Raw genomic sequence first — 19,481 nt, 5'->3', positions numbered from 1 at the left:
ATAGATAGATGATCGACAATCGACATTGAAAGATAAAAATATACAAAAAATAAATTGAAAATTATAAGCATGCAACCTATACACACAAAAATCAAAGGGGAAAAAAATAATAATATAGACATACACCAATACACCAATATCGATGTCAATATCATTACTAAATTGATGTTCAAAAAAAAAATCGATTGATTGATTGATTATTTTTGTTCTGTTTTGTTTGTTTGTAAAAATTCTTCAGACTTCACCGGTCGGTGAATACAGATACATTCATTTCGGTGTGTGTGTATTTGTGAGAGAGAGAGAGAGAGAGAGAGAGAGAGTGATGATCATCGATGAAGACATTCAGTGAAAAAGAGAGAGAGAGAAAAAAAAAGATTGGTAGCAACAAGTATGATGAATAATTTATCATTTTTCCTTTTGATTGAATTTTAATTTCTGCTAAACAATCTTTCCTTTCGATGATTGACTAGATCAATTTCTTTTTGGAATTTTTCTCCGATTTGTTTGCCATACCGGAACCGTGTTGTGAAACAAAATTACCTGAATTAATATTTTTCGGTGACATTTGCAATTATTATTGGTGTGTTTGTGTGTGTATATGAGTGACATCAGTACTCGCCATTGCCATCATTTACGTCATCATCATCATTGTTTTTCTTCAAAAAAAAACAAAATTTTGTTGTAATGGTTAAATGTCCACCAAACTTCCTCGTTTAATTGGTTTTTTTCGCTTGTTTGTTTGTTTGGTTTCTGTTTGTTTTAATAAAACGAAAAAAAATCGTTTCAATTTATTCATATCTAATGTTCCGGTTTCGGATTGATTCAGCAGAAAAAAAAGTTTCTGAATGTCCTTGATCCATGAAATTGATAATATTCATCTATGAGTGTGAATCAAGAATAAACGAAAACAACGATATTCATTATCAACAAACAAACAAACAAGACAACAAGAAAAAAAATGATAAATTTTTTCAAAAAAAAAAAATTTGAAAATAAATAAAAATCATTCATTCATTCAACTAATCAATTGATCTATTTCTTGTTTTTCTTTCGGTTTTCTTCCCACTTCCCACTCATACACAAAATTTTTCTCGTGTACATTCTCATCATTCACATGTGATTTGAATCTGTTCACGAATATTATATCAATAATGACAATCAAAACAACAAATTGAATAAAGAAATCATTATGTTTGATATATAACACATCTGATATATAAAATATAATTGTAAGTATGATGAATTTTTTCTTTTTTCTTTTTTCTTTTTTCTTTTTCTTATCAATCAATCAATCAATCAATCAGAAAAATAAATATAACCTTATCACTGAATTGAATGTCGTCAAGTAAATCTAATGAGGAGAGAGAGAAAGAAAAAATCTATGCTTTTTAATTTGATTAATCGAATGATTGATTTAAAATTCTGATTTTTAAAAGAAATCAAATTTTTCTTGGCAAGGGAAGGAAGATGCAAAGTTTGTTTTATTTATAAAGAAAAAAAAATCAAAATTCAAACTTCCTAACATGTATTGCCATCTATGAAAGATTTGGTTAATTTTTTTTTCAAAAAAAAAATTTTTAAACCAAAAAAAAAAAATTCCTAAATAATCAGAAATGATATCATTTGTTAATCAATTGATAGATGTTACCAATGGTGATGATGATGATGATCATAGAGTGGATTAACTATCGGAATGTATTGTATTTATCATTTGATTCTAGTCAAAAGTTGTTGATTAATAGAAAACAAAAAACAAAACTTTGTATATTTATGTCTGACATATAGACACAAGACACAACTTAGGTTTTTTTTCAAAAATTCTAACTAAATCAAATGCCAAAATGATTGTAAATGAAAGTATGAATGGTTGTTGATGGCGTTTATTTGTTTGTTTGTTTGTTGGCGCCCTAAATTTACTTATATGATAAAAATGTAAGAATAAAAACATTTTGTTTATAAAAAGTTGTTCTTTCTTTCGTTCTTTCTTTCTTAATTTTTCTTGTCTTTGAGTTGATTCTTTGGAGTTCAACAACAACAAAGTATTGGCAAGAATCATATCATCATCATCATTTATCCACACACACACTGTCATTGTTTCATTTGCGTTTGTGTTTTCTATTCATTTATGAAAAAAAAGATTTCTTAATTCTTGAGCAATCTAATTTTGTTTTTCTGAAAAAAGAAGATTTTTTTAGTAAAAGTAAGTTTTCATTTGTTTGTTAAAAAAATCATACCATGTAGATGAAAATATTGCATATATGCTAAATCTAAATACATACATGTCACTTTTATTTATTTATTTGAAAAAAATAGATAGGAATCCATTTTTTGCGAATTATTCCTCTTTACGATTCTTATTCTTATGCTGTTGATCTTTGTTGGATAACAAATTGAAATATGGATGATATAAGCAACAGCGGTGGTAGTGGCAGTGGTGGTGGTGGTGGTGGCCAACAATCTCAATCGACGACAACAACAATATCCGATTCATATATTCAATCTTTATTAGCTTTAATTATGGATTTTTGTTGCATAAATTCAAATGATCATCAATCAATATTATCATCATCATTATCACCATCGACAATGTTGTTTATATTCTGGACAATTGTTGCTTTAATTGTAGCCGTTGCTGCAAATATTTATTTGAAAATTAGAAAACAACAGAATGATTCGTTAAAATTGAATAAAAATGAAGAATCAATAACAATCGATGATGATGATGGAGAACAATCAGATTGGCTACAGAAATCAGTATCTGATCATGATAAATTCAAAGCAAATCATCACAGCAAACAATTTGATCAATCACCAAAATCAAATGAACCGTTTGTTAATCGTCAAGAATGGATGAATGAAATAATCAAATGGTTTTATCATCAATCACATCAGGATAATCAATTTATTTTGACAATAACAAATGAATGGCTTACATCATTGAACAATAAAAGTCAACAATTAATAATCGAGGTTTGTTGGGTTTTTTCAATAGTTTTTTTTTCGTTACAAATTTCATTGATAATTTTTTTCGTTGATCAGAATGGAATATTTGTCGAATTTGTACAAATCGAACAATTGACCGGTGCTCAACTAAATCAGGTTAAAATGGCCGAAGAACTTAATGAAAATTTGGTATTAAAAAAATTCGACTATATTAACCCAAGAAAAAATACCTTATTCATTTTTTCTTCCCCTCATTAATTAGATAACAACAATGAAAGCAACATGTGATCGTTTAATTATTCAGGTACGTGTTGCACCTGATTGTTATGGTGATCCAAATCGTTCAGCTATTTATCATGTAATTATGGAACGATTTAGTTCATTGGTAAGTTTTTTGTTGGTTTAGTTAACTTGATTGATTGATTGATTGATTTTATTTTGTTTTCAATCCAAAGTTAAAAGTAGTCAGCATAACTGATGAATTATTATTCGTTATAAGGCCATTAGAACGTCCCGAAACAAGAGCACAAATTGAAGGTCCATTACTTGGATCGAAAAATAAATTTCAATCAGATGTTATTATTAATGCTGTTTTGAATGTTTTTACATCGACAATATTTGATCTAAATTTTAGTGAATCAAATGATAAATATCCGGATTTTCCACGTTTAGCAACTAATGAATCGAAAAAAACAACAACATTATTGAACACTGATAAGGTTTGTATAGATTTGATCAATTAATTTTTTATGAATTTTTTTCTCTTTTGTATAAACAAACATGTAGCCAAATGTCGAACGAAAATTATTGGTAAAAATAGCCAAAGCAAATGATTTACAGTTGGAAAAACAGGATACCACCGGTGCCATTTATTGTACAATCGAATTGGATGAACCATTTCAATCGGAACGTACATCAATTATTCGTGAACAAATTGATTCACCGGAATGGGATCAACATTTTATTTTGTAAGTATTATTTCACTCATCATCATTTTCGAAAATTTCGATTAATTTTTGTTTCTTGAATCCAAAAAAAAATCAGTAATCTTAATGAAAAATCACGGGAATTATTATTCGAATTATATGAAGAACAACAACAACAGCAAAAATCATCAACAAATAAACAAACAATGAAAAATGAACCGATCGGTGGTATTATTTTATTTTTTCATTTCATAATTCTCATCATTAAAAATTTAATTGAAAAAAAAATTTCTTTTCCCAATTTCCCACTCTCTCTGACACACACAGATCATATACTGGGCAATGCTATTGTAAACATTAAAGAATTAATATCAAATCCATCACAATCACAAACATTACGATTACAATCTGGTATGAATAATAAACAAGATATGGGAAATTTGATTGTTGAGGTATTTATTTGATTTTTTTTTGTTTTCGGATTGATTATCTTTGAGAGATGTTTAAACTTTATTTTTTCTCACACAAACAATCTAGTTTTTACTCATGGAACATAGCCGAAATGGATCGATCAGACGGCATGATCCTCAACAACAACAACAGAATCAGGTTACAAGATCACAATCAATGACAAAGCCAAATAATATTGACAATCATCATGATGAATCAGTATCATCATCATCACATCATCATAATCGGTCATCATCAACATCAGGTAATATCATCATCATCATCATCATTTTTATGTAATATAAAAAAAATATAGGCTATACAATGACAACAACAACAAAAAAAAATTGTTTTCCTATTTCCCTTTATTTCTCCTTCCATATTTCCTAATTCGATTGCTTCGATTTTTTCCAAAAAAACGAAAAATTTCTTCTTTTCCTTCCCCCTTCCCCCAAAAATAATGATGAAATATTAATTATATAATGCTTATTGTCAAATTTTTTTTCTTTTTTTTCTTCTTTTTTTAAAAAATCTCTATATACTGCATGTGCATGTGTCTTCGACTACTGTTCTTGTAAACCAATTTTTTTTCATTGCCCATTGGATCAACAATATATCTATCTCGATCACCAAAAATGACCATTGCATGCATATTTCAAACAAAAATAATAATATTATCTTGTTGCTTTCATCTTGCTTATTCAATGCTTTGGTTTGTGCATGTGTGTTTATTGTTTGCTTTGAATTTTATATCGATTGGATTAATGAATCTCTACGGTAACGGATTATTGATAAAATTTTTTTTGAAAAAAAATCTGATTATCATCATCATAATCATTGATCAACAACAACAACAACAAAACATTCGAATGAAAATGTTAAATGTTGACGTTGGTTGTTGTAAAAAAAAATTTCTGTCGAATGGCGATAAACATTCGAATGAAAATGTTTTTTACCTGATTATTGTGGTTTTTTGTTCATACAATTCAATATGAATTGATTCGCAAACGGTGATTTCTTCTTTTTCTCTCAATGTTTCAATTTTTATCCATTCATTTGATTTGATTGACAAACCGAAACCGAAACGTGATTCATCTAATTTTTTCAACGAAAAAAAAATTTATTTCTCTTCAACAACGACAACAACAACGAAAATCTACTGATGCCATCATGATGGTATCATCATGATAAATAATCATTTTTAATGACCACAAACAACAACAACAATCATCATCATGGTGAACGGTTTTTTCCCGTTCATAATCCTGCCACATCTTCTGAATTCAAAAAACACTGATTTCAATCATCGTTTCAAACTATATTATCCATCTTTTTTAACCATCTTTTTGTGTGATATAATTGAATCGCGCGCGCGAAATTTCAACAACAAAATTTCCTTGAAAAAAATTATAACGGGATATCCTCTTTCATCTTATTATTATTATTATTGTCATTTGTGGATTTTCATCGATTTTTTCTTAAAAATCTCATCTTATCATTTTTTTTCTCTTTCTCTCGGTTATCTAATCGATTGATTTGATTGAAAAAAAATCTATAAATTTTTTCCTTATCGATTATATTGTTGGATGCATCTATCTCAAATTTCCAACAACAACAACAACAACAAAAAATCAAATATCAGTTGATCATCATCATCATCATCGACAACGATGGTCAATCGGATCGGCATTAACTACAGCAACATTAACCGATTATTGTGAAGATAATCATTATGGATTAGCTACGATTACAGATGATGGTGAAAAATTTTATCGTAATCATCATCATAGTTGTCAAAATCAAATTAATTTTGATGATCATCAATCCAAATCATCATCATCATTTATGACAACAGTTGAAATCGATACAATACCTAATATTGAAACAATCATATCGAATTGCAACAACATCAAATTACAGCAACCTAATTTTAAATGTAAATTTTTTTTTCTACTTCTTCTTTTCTTATCAACAATTTTTTTTCCCATTGTGTTTGTGTTGCGTGTTCATTTTTGTTTCTTTTCACTAAGTGTTTGTCCTGTTTGAAAATTCTGTGTGTGTTTTTTGTTGTTGTTTAAATATTTGGAAAAAAATGACTAAAAATTCCAATAAAAACAATATGATCCGTGATATTCAACATCCGGATACATTGATTAATTCAAATGGCAAAGAAGAATCAAAATCAACTGAAATTGATAATGAAAATGAAAATGAAGATGAATGGAATAATCCACAAAAACGATCATCACTTTATTCACAATTATCAATCGAAAGTATTGATAGTCAATTGGATGTTGTTGATAATTGTACATTCAATGGTCAACAACAACAAACAGAATTATCCGAATTATCATCGTTGATGATGAAACGAGCTCAAATATCAACCATTGAATTACCGGTTGATTCACAACCAATACAATCATTACAAATGATTAATGATAATCAAGAAAAACGTAAAGATTCGAAACCATTAAAACGACGAACATCTTATCTACAATCATTGTTACCTATATTAACACAACAGTCAACTGTTACATCAACATTAAAATCATCACCACAATTATCGATTCGATCAAATATCGGTTATGTTAATAATAATAACCAAATTAATGATAATATATCAAAAGCCAAATCCGATACACAATTATTTTTCTGTCTTTATGATGATGATTATAGCCAATATTATGATGATCAATTTGGAATTGGTAATGAATCTGATCGTCAACAAATTGGTTGTAGACGTCATTGTTCAACTATTATAAATAAATCATCAAATGGATTAAAAATACCACAAACATTGAATAGTAGCAAACGAAATAGTCAAATTCGTGCAAGTTTTTATGAAAAATGGCTTGGCAATAATAATAAACGACAACAATCAACACCTCCACCATGTTCATCAATATCGACAACATCATCATCATCATCATCGGCTGCCGATTCGATAAAAAGAAAATTTAAATTTCGTTATAGTAGTAAAGTATCGAGAAAAATTGCCGAACGTTTACGTACGAATCACAATAATAATGAAAATGAAAATGAAAATAAAAGAAAAATTGATAATTGGCATCGTACAAAACGAGAAAAATCATCATCAACACCATTTCGATCATGTTCATTAAGATATCGTGCTTCCGAACCAGCAATCAATAATTATCAATCATCAAGTTCATCATTAAGTCGTAAATGTCGACGAAATGGATTCAATAATGAATATGATGATTATGATTATGATTATGATATCGGTTGGAAAAGAGATTCATTCACATTATCTAATCACTGATCTAATAATCCTATTTTAACATTTTTTGTTTTTTGTTTTTTCAAACATTTCCTATCGAAATCGTCATATGATCAGGTTCATATTATAATGAATTTATTATTTTCTTTTTTTTCCTTTGAACTAGCTAATCAACAATTCGTACAGGAAGATCCAAACTATAATTCGGGTGAAAATGGTCATTCAATATCACAATTATCAAATGAGCCGAAACAGATAACAACAACAACAACAACCGGTACCAATGAACAACGTCAACAATCGGCACGAATATCAGCTACTTTGGATAAACGTAATTCAGGTAGAAATTATTTTTGGATATTTTTCAAGAGATTCTTTTGAATTCAAATCTTTTAATTTATTTAATTAGATTCTCGTCCACGAGATAAATCATTATTACGAAACATAAAGAAACGTTTTAGTTTTAATCGACGTTCAAAATCAGTGGATAGAAATCTGGGTAAACGAGCTATCGTTAACGGTAATGATGATGATGATGATAATTTTGATAATGATTATAATAATGAACGTATTGGTCATGGAATGGAAAGAGCAAGATCTGTACCCGGTTCACGTGAACCATCTATGCCCAAAGATAATAATATTCATCAACAAGAGCCAAAAATTAAAGAAAGTTTTGGCAATTTAAGTCAAGCATCTACACGAACATTTATGCATGAAGATTCATTATTGATAATGGAATGTAATGAAAAAGGAACGATTAAACATATTATTGTACCTACGGATGATATGGAAAAAGCACGACACGATTTGAAACGTCGTAAAAGCACAAAACTTCATCTATATAAAGATCATTTGTTTATTGCAAGACATATACCATCATCAAGATTATGTCAAATTTGTGGGAAAAAATTTGCATTTCGTCTGGGTAAACAAGCCTATCAATGTCGTGGTAAGTGGTGTTTCATTTTTTTTTAAATGAATATATTTCCGAAGAAAATTATCAAATAAAAATATTTTTACAAATATAGATTGTGGCCTAATTTGTCATAAACCATGTCATGTTCAGGTTGAAACTCGATGTTTTTCATCAAGTATTGCATCATTAAATCTTGAATTAATTGATGGTGGTTATCAACAACAATTAACATTACAACATAATAATGATAATAATAATACTAATATAATGGCTGTACCGGAATTAAAAATTACCGATACTGAACCGGATGATTATTTCATCATTAATAATAATAATAATAATAGTTCAATTTATCGTTGAATATTCATTTTCGGGTCATAACTTTTACGTTGGTTTAATCAATATTATTCTTTGAAATTCATATCGACAAAACAAACAAAAATGTTTTTTATTATTATTATTATTTATATTTCATCTTTTTCAATCATTATAATCAAACATGAAACAAAATTTTTTTTTTCAAAAATGCCATTTATTATAATTATTATTATTGATTGATTGATTCATTATATAAAATGAAGAAAAAAAAAATAAACAAACAAGAAACGAAAACGAATGGAAACACATACAAAAATGTGGTGAACAAACCGGGATATTTAAAATTAAAAAATAAACAAAATAATAATCGACAAGATAGAGACTGTTCAAAATTGTATGTTGTTTTTTTCATTATTTTTACGTTGACTAATATCACAAAGTTAACAAGTAACAGATTGCAATGATTGAAATTTATCGTGCATATAGTGTGTTATAGAAAAAAATGTGGTTTAAATAATGTGTTAATGTCAGTTATCATCATTATCTTTCGGTTTATCATCCACAATATCAATTGATGATGATGATGGTGGTGTTTCGATAAGTGATGGTGGTGGTGGTGATGATGATTTTAACATTGTCGCTGTTGTTGTTAAGGTCGAGGTTGAGGTCGAATTGGTTTGTCGAATGTTTAATTGATATGGTTGACTTGATAATAGATGCCATGCTTCACGATTATCAATAACACCATTCAATAATATTTTCATTGGTGATGGTCCTAATTTGGCAAATGCCTGATATATTGGCAAACAAATTGTATCAATAAATGATATTTGCATTTTTGGTAATTCATCTTTTTTCTCACGATTCATCATATCCTAAATGATTGATTGAATATAGACATTTTTTAAAAGATTAAAATTGAAATAATTTTTTGTGATTGTTTTTTCACTTACAATCGGTTCAATATTAAGTTGTTCTTTTTCAATATCACCTTGTTGATAGAATTCACTGGCCACTAAATCGGCAACTACTTTTTGTGTTTGCCTACCATAAATGAAGAAAATTAATGGAAAAAAAATTTGTCATGTATTGATTGGAAAGAAAAAAAAAACTAACCATGGTTTTGTAATAGCAGCTATATCACAACAAGTCATCAACATTGATCGTAATAATGAACGATTATTTTCATCCGACCAATCACGTTGACCATTCGTATTCATTTGTTCGACTAGTTGAAAAAATTTATCACGATTACGAAAATATATGGCCAAATCAGTGGCTAATATTGCCTCTTCCATTACATGTACAACACGACGATATTCTTCCGGCGATAGATTGCTCAATATTTGATTGCCCTATTTCGTATTTCGTTAGAATATTTACCAGATATTCAAACAAACAAAAAAAAACACATAGACAGACAATTATTCTTACTTGACTATTCAATATCATTAATGATTGATCAAAATGATGATGTTCCAATGTACTTGTTGAATATAATTGTGCAAGTGGTGAACTAGTTTTAATTTGAAATGAATTATTCGTACCACGATGATCAAGATCATGACAAAGACAAGCAACAATCAATGCCATTGTTTCGAGTTCACCCAATACATAACATAATTCCGTATTCTAAATCGTTTTTTTTTTGTTTCAACAACAAAAAAACATTTAAAAATAAATAAAAAATTATACTTGAAGATTCAAGAAAAAAACTTACAACAAATATTGCAAACATCATCTGTGCAACATTAAATGCATGTCGCCAATTATGATATAAAACTGGACGATAATTTTTTCGTACACTAAGTATCCATCTACAAAGAACTTTATAATCAATATGAAAACGTTCAATTAAATCTAAATCGATAAACATTCTTATACAAGCTTTTATCATTTGATCTTCATTCAAACTAAAATCATCAAATCGTAGACTAGATAATGAAAGACTGCTTGTAGATGGTATTAACATTCGCTAAATTATAAACAAAAAGTGAAAAAAAATGAAATCAATGAAAAAAATTTCAATTCTAAAAGATAAAACAACTTACGGCAAATTTCGATGCTTCCTGTTCACTTGCCGATGCATGATATGATAACAATTCTAATGTAACTTTTTGTTTAGCCATTGATTTGACTGCTTTTTCAAATTTATTCGTATTTTCTATGCCCATTCCGGAAAATATGGCAAATGCTTCAAACAGATTTTCATCATTTTTATTGAATGGACGGCCATTCAATTTATTCACCAATTGTGCAATACCAATAATCTTTCGTGTTGCATTACGAATCGGCATACAAAGAATATTTCTATGTCGAAATCTATTACCATCATTATCATCATTATCATCTTGTTCATCGACAATCGGATCAAAACGACAATCATTATATGCATCGGCAATGTTTAATGTTTCACCAGTAGTAACTACATAACCTGTAATACCAATATTGATTGGAAATCGACCTTCAAATGGTGCTGTTTGATTTTTTTCAAAATCCGGTTGTTCTAAATCTTTTGTTTGCAGATCGAATACACGATAAAAACTACGTGTAGCCATTGTAGCATGATTTGCTTGTAGATCATAAATTGATTCCGAACAACTTGATCCATTACTACTTGGACAATCAGATATTGGACTTCTATCGGATGAATGATTATTTATGGTTTGTTGTGAATGTTTCATTGGTGAATCATCTTGGTGACGATTTTTAAAATCCATAGGACCAAAAAAATCATCATCCTCATCATCATCATCACATTCAAGTAACATAATCTGACAACGTTCACATTGTAATAATGATAAAACATGTATCAAAATACGGTAGATAATATTTTCAATAGATGATTGTTTTTCAAATACCATTCTTGCCAGATCCAATAATACCTGATTACGTTTATTTTCTAACTGTGATCGTTCATAAATTTGTGCATTTCTTAAACCAATTCCACAGAATTGTAAATATTTTGCAAAAACATTTTCATCATTTTTATCAAAACATTTGGAATCTTTTTTATTTATCACTTGTGCTACTCCCATCACTTCACCATCAATATCAAATATAGGATAACATAACATATTACAGGTTTTATAACCAGTTTTTTGATCAATTGTATCGGTAAAACGTGAATCCTGATAACAATCAGGTATATTTACCGGTTCACCAGTTTCAGCTACATGACCAACAATACCTGTACCCCATGGTATAATAATTTCTTCATTTTTTGAAACTTGTTCAATAGTTGATTGTCCACAAACATCAAACAATTGACTGACCAGATATCTGTATTAAGTGTTAAAAAAATAGTAAAAACGAAAAACGAATATGAAAAAACAATCATCCAAAAGTCTGTTAAAATATTCAATATGCCTTCAAGACATTAATTATTGACAATATTGAATGAATTATTCTATTGAATTCTATCAAGAAGAAAATCTAATCATTCGATCTTTTTTTCTGGTGAATATCATTCTAAAATTGAATATGGAATATATACGTTTTTTTTCATTTCATTTCAAGTAACCTGAATATTCTTATTTTTCCTGTTCAACTTTTTATTATTATTATTATTATTATATTTTGTATTTATAAACGAAATTCGTAATTGGATTTCACATATGCCTTATGGTCATTTATGTGTAATGATTGTTTTCGGTTGAAACTTTTGTGTGTGAAAAAACTAATGAAAATTTTTTATCTGATTAAATGGAAGAACGAACAATCAGATTCTTACCTATTATCAATACCATCTTTTTCACCTTTTACCTATATTGATAAAACAAAAATAATTGAGAAATGAGGCAAAATTTCACTTTAAAATCTATTTTTTTAAAAAAAATAACGAACCAAAAATAATGAACAACGATCAGCCTGTGTTAAAATGCTAACATTTTTCAATATTTTATGACATAATGATTTTACATCTAAATCATTACAAATATCTTTAACTAATTCAAATATTAATTCACGTTCATCCGTACTATTTGATTCAAATTGTTCACGTGTACGTAACGATATAATTGATGAACGTTGCCGTGATGATCTATGTTGTCCAAACGAACCAGATAAACCTGATGTATTATTAAGCAAATCAATCGAATCATTTGTTGTTGTTGTTGTTAAAGAATTTTCTCTACTCGATAAATTATGTGAAGAATCTTGTATCGATAAAAATGTTAATGCTCCATCACATGTTGTCGATATCATTGGTCGTAAATAACCACCACCACTAGCTTCAAATTCATGTGCCGATATTTTTCGTACAGGTGTATTGGCACCTGAATCAGCTACTTTTGATACCGTTGTTTGCTGTATTGTTGCAGTATTATTATTATTATTATTGTTATTTGAAAAAAATGTTCCTATTAGAAAAAAAAACAGAAAGTTTCAAGAGAATTAAACTCAATTGAATTAATGATTGAACCAATGCAGTTGACTTTTTCTATTTTATCAAAATGAAAATATAAAAAGAAAATCTTCTAAATAATAATTCTTCATAAAAATTTCATCATTTTTTTTGGCACTTGTTTCCTATAATTCTTTATATAAAAAAAATTATTTTCAAACTCCCAAAATACAGAACTTATTATATTCGAAATAGCTAAAACTAACAAGCGAATAAAAAATTTACACACTTGAAAAAAAATGAAAAATTGTTAATGATGATGATGTTCAATATAGCCCCAATGGGCAATTAAATTTTAGTTGCAAAAAAAAAACTTTTTTCCCGTTTGAATGATGAAAATTTTAGTTTTTTCCCTCTGCAATATTATATCACTATAAAGGTAGTTATAGTTTATTCCATTCCATTTCATTTATTTTTTTATTTTTTATTTTCATTTCATTCCATTACACATCAATCAATTATTATTATGATAGAGAAATTGGGACAAAAAAAAACAACCCAAACAACAAACACTTACCCATTGATGATGCTGAATGTGTTACAAGCCATTTATCAATAATTGTACGTGATACTTTACGTATAACATAATTATTTACAAAATCAGGATGTTCATCCAACCAATCCTAACAATTTATTATTATTATCATCAGTTTGGAACATTAAGTAAATAAAAAATCATCATTATAAATTATAAAAAAGTCTTACTTCAATAGTATTTGTTTCATTATTATCACCGATATCCGAATTATCGATATCACCATTCAATTGTTGTTGTTGTTGTTCAAATGATAATTTTCTATTATTATGATGATGTTGATGATTTAATAATTTTGAATCAATATGATTCATTGATTTTATTGTTTTTGTCATTGTTATTGATTGTTTTGAATCATCATCATTATCCATTATCATCATAGGTGATTTTTGTTGTTGTTGTTGTTGTTGTTGTTTGGGATTTTTACCATTGTTAACATTAATTGATCGATTTGTCGATGATGATGATGATGATTTATTAATGCCACAATTTGATAAAGATTGAGGCACTTCTATTTTAGACTTTGTTTTTGTTCCGGTTGCTGTCGAAGATATAGTATTACTACGTGGATGCCAACCTAAATTTTTCAACAACAACAACAAAAAATTATTATTATTATTATCAACTTAAAATTCTAACGAAAAAACATCAAATTTTAATTTTTTTTTCAATAATTTAAATAATTCATATTTGCACAGAATGTTTTTCAAAAAAAAAATGGAAACTTTTTTTTTGACTCATGTTTTCTCTCTCACCCCCCTTCTTAATTCCAATGAAATTGTAAATTATTTTTTTTTCTGAATTTGAAAAAAATATATCCAGAAATCCATATCATCAGTAAATAAATAATTTTTTTTTTCATTTTGCTCACCCGGTGGCCATAATGGACGCCATAATGCTGATGCTATTGTTGGACAAATTGTTTCATCATTATCATTATCATTATTATTTCGAAAATTAATTTTTGGATAATGATGATATTGATGATGTTGGTGATTGATTGAAATATTTGAACAATATGTTTTCGGATCATTATTTATTGTTGTTTGATTATTATTATTATTATTATTATTATTTAATTTTTCTAAATTATAATTAGAATTATTTAAACGTTGTTGTCGATTATAATTAATTGTTGATGATGATGATGATGGTAACGGTAATAAATGATGTCTTCGTTTAAATAAACTTTTACGTTTTGGTGTTTGAACATTATTACATTTTGTCGTTGTTGATGATGATGATAATTTCGTTGAATCATCAATAGACATTGCAACTATTTCCACATCATCATCATTATCAATATTATTTTGATTATGATTATTTTTCATATTCGCTGTGGAAATAGCATTCGAATCAATATCGTTATCAATTCGTACTGAATTACAATCATTAACTAATGTCATAATAATCATTGAATGTTGTTGTTGTTGTTGTTGATTATTGTTTAAATTTTGATTCTGGTTCAATGGTGATTGATTACATTGTTTTTTTTGTTGTTGTTGTTGTTGTAGCTGACTGCTACCATTATTATTATGTAAGGATGATGATGTTGTTGTTGTTGATTGTTTTTGACGAAATTGATCAATTTTTGTTACTTTACGAATATAACCAAGCATCGTTGTCGTCTGGTTTCTCTTTCTATGAAATTATTTTCTATTAACACACAACCCAGGTAGTATGATATACAGACCAATTTTTCCAGACAATCAAAAAAAAAGCTTATTGAATCAATTTTTTTTCTATTCCTATTATTAGGATATATATTGAAATTGAAATTTTGCGAGTTTGTTGTTGTTGCTCACGAAACAACAACAACAACAACAAAAAATTATGAAATTAAAACAACCATATATACACTGGAGATCAGAAGAGAAACTTTGTTAATATTCTTCTTCAAATTAATTTTCAATCTTTAAAATGTCATCATCATGGAAAAATATTAATAATTTTTTGCTGGAATTATTGTTGCCTTAGTTTTGTTTGAAACTACTATCATCAAACAATAACGAAATAAATGAATGAAATGAATGAATGAATGGCGTGTCCAAACAATAGCAACGAAAACAAACAAACAAAATTTTATGATGAACTGAACTTTATTATTGAACGAACGAATGGAAAGAATGGAAAATAAAGGTGAAATGGAACAACAAAAAAAAACCCCCGTAGTTTGATTAAAATTACGTATATCGTCACCGTCGTCGTTGAATTGGTTGGTTGTTATTCAAACAGAAAACAAAATTGAAAAAAATATTGAATTTTTATTAAACACAAAAGAAGATGACTGCCAGAAAAATATGAAACACACACACGTCAATCGTTAAATGTCGAATATAACTTGGAAATGATAATCAATGATGATGATGATGATGTATCTATTTCAATAAGTATCGGTTGGGGTTTTTTTTTGTCTGTTGAAACTCAAACCGAACCAAGAAGAAAAAAAATGAGAAAAGAAAAAGAAAAAAAATTTTCATATAACCAACAAACAAACCAAAAAAAAAAAAACCACGAATGTAGAATGATGCATCCTATTGAATACCTTCTTCCTTTTTGGAACTACTGTTCAATATGTTTGTTTTTTCTTCTTCTTCTCATTCGATTAAATTATGGAGCAACTCGAATAATTTCAAATACAAAAAAACCAAGAATGAATGAATGAAATGGTGATGATAAAAAAATAAAAATATATTATGAAACTATTTTCAAAGCGCCCACTCTGTTTTGTCAATCAGTCAGTCAGTCAGTCAGTTATTCAGTTATTCAGTCAGTCAGTAAAGTTGTCTATGCCACCGGTATTTTGTTGATGTTGATCGATTGTTTGTTTGTTTTGTTTTGTTTTGTTTATTTGTTTCATTCAATATTCAGAATCATCAATACAAACATACCCGAAAAAGAGAGAGAGAGAGATACATATTAATCACATACCGGTAATGGGTAACATCATCATATGGACACCAGAAACAAACAAACAAACAAACATTCGAGAAAAAAAAACAAATATTTAGGAATGAGGGAACTGAAAACTGATCAATTTGAATGATGGCAAAAAAATGAAAAAAAGCTGATGCTGCTGCTGCAAAATATTTCTGGATAATTTTCCTGTCTCTCTTTTTTCCAAAAAGATTGATTATTCTATAATGTTGTTCCCTTGGTCCATATATTCTGATGAATGAAACATGAAATATCGAAACCATATAAAAATATTACGGCTAAACAGATTCGATCATCATCATCATCATCATTGAAAAATTTAATGGGAAAATTTCTGTTAACATTACCTTTATCGGTTGTTGTTGTTTGTTGTTTTTTATTTGGATGTTTGAAAGTTTTCTTTTTCCTGAGTAGAAATTTTAAAATTATTCAAAAATTTAAATTATGATTGGGTGCAGGATGACGGTGAAATTATTCAGTTTTTTACAACAGCAAATAAAAAAAATGGATGCAAAAAAAAACAATAAGGATGCGGCTTCAGATTTCATCACAAACAAACAAACAAAAAAAAATCAGAAGAAAGTGAAAGATTTCATCATCATCATCAGACTTTGATGACAAGTGAAATAAAAAATTGGAGAAGAAAGTAGAAAACACCGATTTTTTTAAATGGTAAACATCATCGAATCTAAAAACAATAACAATAACAACAACAACGATGATTATGAACAGAAGAAATATGAACATCTAGCAGCAGCAGCAGCAGCAATCAAAATATATGTTTGTTGGATGTTTGGAATCTTTAATATTTATGATAGAAGGATACCAATGGCATCTTATGGGGCAATCCTCATCATCATCATCATTGCCATCATTGCCTATCATGATGATGATGATGATTATCATGGCGATGAAGCCAATGTTTTGAATGACATACATGTTTTGGTGTATGTGTGTGTGTTGAAGAAGAAGAAGAAGAGAATTGTTGATGGCCACCAAAAACAAAAAGGAAAAATCCACGCCAACAACCACGCAACGACGACAATGATTATGACGAGTCTTTTTTTTTTTACTCATTTCAATGACATACACGATATCGATGATGATGATAATCATCATTACATCTACCATGATTATTTAAAACTTTTCGCATAACATCACCTAATGATTTAATAAAATAATCTTTTCAAATTATTGAAAATTTAAAAATGATGACTAATAGCAGCAACAACAACAGAAGTAAAAATCAATCATTAAATTACATTGATTGATTGAAATTAAATTCTTTGGTGGAAAATCTTTTATGCAAACATCGGATGATTATATGCAAACAAGGAAATTCCATTCTTTTCATTATTTAATGTCGAAAGTGGTAGATTTTTTTTTCTTCTTCACCCGAACATGACATCATTGGGTTAGAAGAAAAAAGATACAAATTTGCACAAAAAGTACAGGGAATTCGCCTTCTTTTTTTTTGGTCTTGTAAATCTCGATGACGACAATCAATGATTTTTTTTTCCTTGATGATGATTTTGTGATGATTAAATTTTTTTTTTAATCAATAATCTTGATTGACAAATATTTGGATTTCAATTTTTAATACTCTTATTGTTATCTCTGTTTTTTTTCAATTATTAAATCTAATTACAAAAAAAAGAATCGAGATTAAAAAATTGATAAAAAATTTATTTGATTTTTAAAAGAAAGAAAAAGAAAAATTCAAACAAAATCAAGATTACAAACAAGGATTTTTTATACGTCATATCCGAACAGATAATGGATAAGATTCGAATGTTTTGAATTTTAATTTCGAATGATTACGTCATTCATTCGATTCGAATATTCGATTCATTCTTAACATTTTAACTAAATGACAATATTTTTTTTTATAAATTTTATTTGCTATTGATATGATCCAAATCGTAAATGGTTCTCGAAATGATTAATTCATTTATAATTTATATTCATTATATTTATTTACATATGTTTAAAGATGATAAATGAATGTTACTTTTATTCATTCAATCAATCAATCAATCAAGAAAAAGACATCCGAAACGTCATCACAATTATCGTATTGATCAAGAACAAAAAATGGAAAATTTTCTTTTCGCCTTGAACTGTAGTGAAAGTTTTTCATGATCATTATCAAGATAAAGGCCAGGTTTTTTTTGACTGTTTTGTTTGCATTTGTATACTTTATATTTATTCATATGATTGATGGCATAAGATAATCATAATTATTACCGGTATGATCTGGAAAAAAATGATAATGATAATGAATATCAGAATTTTGTTTTTTCCACTGTTTCATTTGTGAATCAATGAAATTCATCATTATCAATTAAAATTGAAGAAAGAAAAAAACATAATCTAAATAATGATGCGCCGTCTAGTATTCAGATTGTTAAATATGTTTGAAAAAAATATCAGCTGAATACATTTGAGAAGAAAAAAAAATGAAACATCTTCCTCGTGGTATTTGTCATAAATCGATCAAATGATGATGGAAAACATGTGTCATACGAATTAATCATCTGATGATGATGGATATTAATCTTTTCCTATTTTTTTTTCATTTCATCATGAAAAACAATACAACCACACAAACACAAACAAACAAACATCACTATAGTAAAAGTAAAATGTGATACTTACGTTTCATTTTTTTTTCTCTCTCGTTTGTTTTGTTACAAACCAAGAATTTCAATCAATCAATCAATGATTGAATGATTGATTTTTTTGCTTGTTGTTTTGTAAAAATAGATGCACGATTTAAATTACGAATTAAGAGAAACAAAAACAAA

General features: G+C 27.8%; 2 protein-coding genes across 7 annotated transcripts; one reads left to right on the top strand and one right to left on the bottom strand.

Annotated features, from left to right (window-relative positions):
- Positions 1-242: 242 nt before the first annotated feature.
- On the top strand, positions 243-10,429 carry LOC113790820 (uncharacterized). Of its 3 annotated transcripts, XM_075821846.1 has the most exons (14): positions 243-388; positions 471-1,229; positions 2,314-2,970; positions 3,040-3,132; positions 3,206-3,328; positions 3,399-3,662; positions 3,730-3,911; positions 3,988-4,097; positions 4,197-4,321; positions 4,407-4,584; positions 5,962-6,255; positions 7,727-7,900; positions 7,970-8,512; positions 8,592-10,429. In XM_075821846.1, the coding sequence occupies exons 3-14, from the start codon at positions 2,398-2,400 to the stop codon at positions 8,837-8,839; spliced, it is 2,907 nt and encodes a 968-aa protein (XP_075677961.1). In that variant the 5' UTR covers positions 243-388; positions 471-1,229; positions 2,314-2,397; the 3' UTR covers positions 8,840-10,429. The 3 variants fall into 3 exon arrangements, with proteins under 3 accessions (XP_075677961.1, XP_075677963.1, XP_075677962.1); XM_075821847.1 differs by lacking the exons at positions 243-388; positions 471-1,229 and adding an exon at positions 1,983-2,200; XM_075821848.1 differs by lacking the exons at positions 243-388; positions 5,962-6,255 and having other exon boundaries at positions 970-1,229.
- LOC113790819 (dual 3',5'-cyclic-AMP and -GMP phosphodiesterase 11-like) lies at positions 9,183-19,477 on the bottom strand. 4 transcript variants are annotated; one of them, XM_075821843.1, is made up of 11 exons: positions 19,333-19,477; positions 13,908-14,314; positions 13,720-13,825; positions 12,644-13,158; positions 12,531-12,562; positions 10,849-12,079; positions 10,518-10,772; positions 10,232-10,429; positions 9,914-10,152; positions 9,751-9,841; positions 9,183-9,672 (listed from the first exon to the last, which is right to left on the bottom strand). In XM_075821843.1, the coding sequence occupies exons 1-11, from the start codon at positions 19,337-19,339 to the stop codon at positions 9,325-9,327; spliced, it is 3,429 nt and encodes a 1,142-aa protein (XP_075677958.1). In that variant the 5' UTR covers positions 19,340-19,477; the 3' UTR covers positions 9,183-9,324. The 4 variants fall into 4 exon arrangements, with proteins under 4 accessions (XP_075677958.1, XP_075677959.1, XP_075677957.1 ...); XM_075821844.1 differs by lacking the exon at positions 19,333-19,477 and adding an exon at positions 17,022-17,264; XM_075821842.1 differs by lacking the exon at positions 19,333-19,477 and adding an exon at positions 16,669-16,699.
- Positions 19,478-19,481: the final 4 nt, after the last annotated feature.

This window comes from Dermatophagoides pteronyssinus, unplaced genomic scaffold (genome assembly GCF_027571235.1).
Source record: "Dermatophagoides pteronyssinus isolate colony J.1.1.1.1 unplaced genomic scaffold, Derpt_VIB-CSIC_2022.12 sq0013, whole genome shotgun sequence".
Lineage (NCBI taxonomy): Eukaryota > Metazoa > Arthropoda > Arachnida > Sarcoptiformes > Pyroglyphidae > Dermatophagoides > Dermatophagoides pteronyssinus.
Note: the sequence above shows the minus strand (reverse complement) of the source record. Positions and strands in the feature narration are given on the sequence as shown.

What these genes read in the sequence shown, in the direction of transcription:
- LOC113790820 (XM_075821846.1), top strand. Translation starts at nt 2,398, where the DNA reads ATGGATGATATAAGCAACAGCGGTGGTAGTGGCAGTGGTGGTGGTGGT. An exon ending in GTCAACAATTAATAATCGAG is followed by an intron (nt 2,971 to 3,039) that starts GTTTGTTGGGTT and finishes TTCGTTGATCAG; the next exon opens with AATGGAATATTTGTCGAATT. An exon ending in AAGAACTTAATGAAAATTTG is followed by an intron (nt 3,133 to 3,205) that starts GTATTAAAAAAA and finishes CTCATTAATTAG; the next exon opens with ATAACAACAATGAAAGCAAC.
- LOC113790819 (XM_075821841.1), bottom strand. Translation starts at nt 15,356, where the DNA reads ATGCTTGGTTATATTCGTAAAGTAACAAAAATTGATCAATTTCGTCAA. An exon ending in GCGTCCATTATGGCCACCGG is followed by an intron (nt 14,315 to 14,608) that starts GTGAGCAAAATG and finishes TGAAAAATTTAG; the next exon opens with GTTGGCATCCACGTAGTAAT. An exon ending in AACTTAATATTGAACCGATT is followed by an intron (nt 9,673 to 9,750) that starts GTAAGTGAAAAA and finishes TCAATCATTTAG; the next exon opens with GATATGATGAATCGTGAGAA.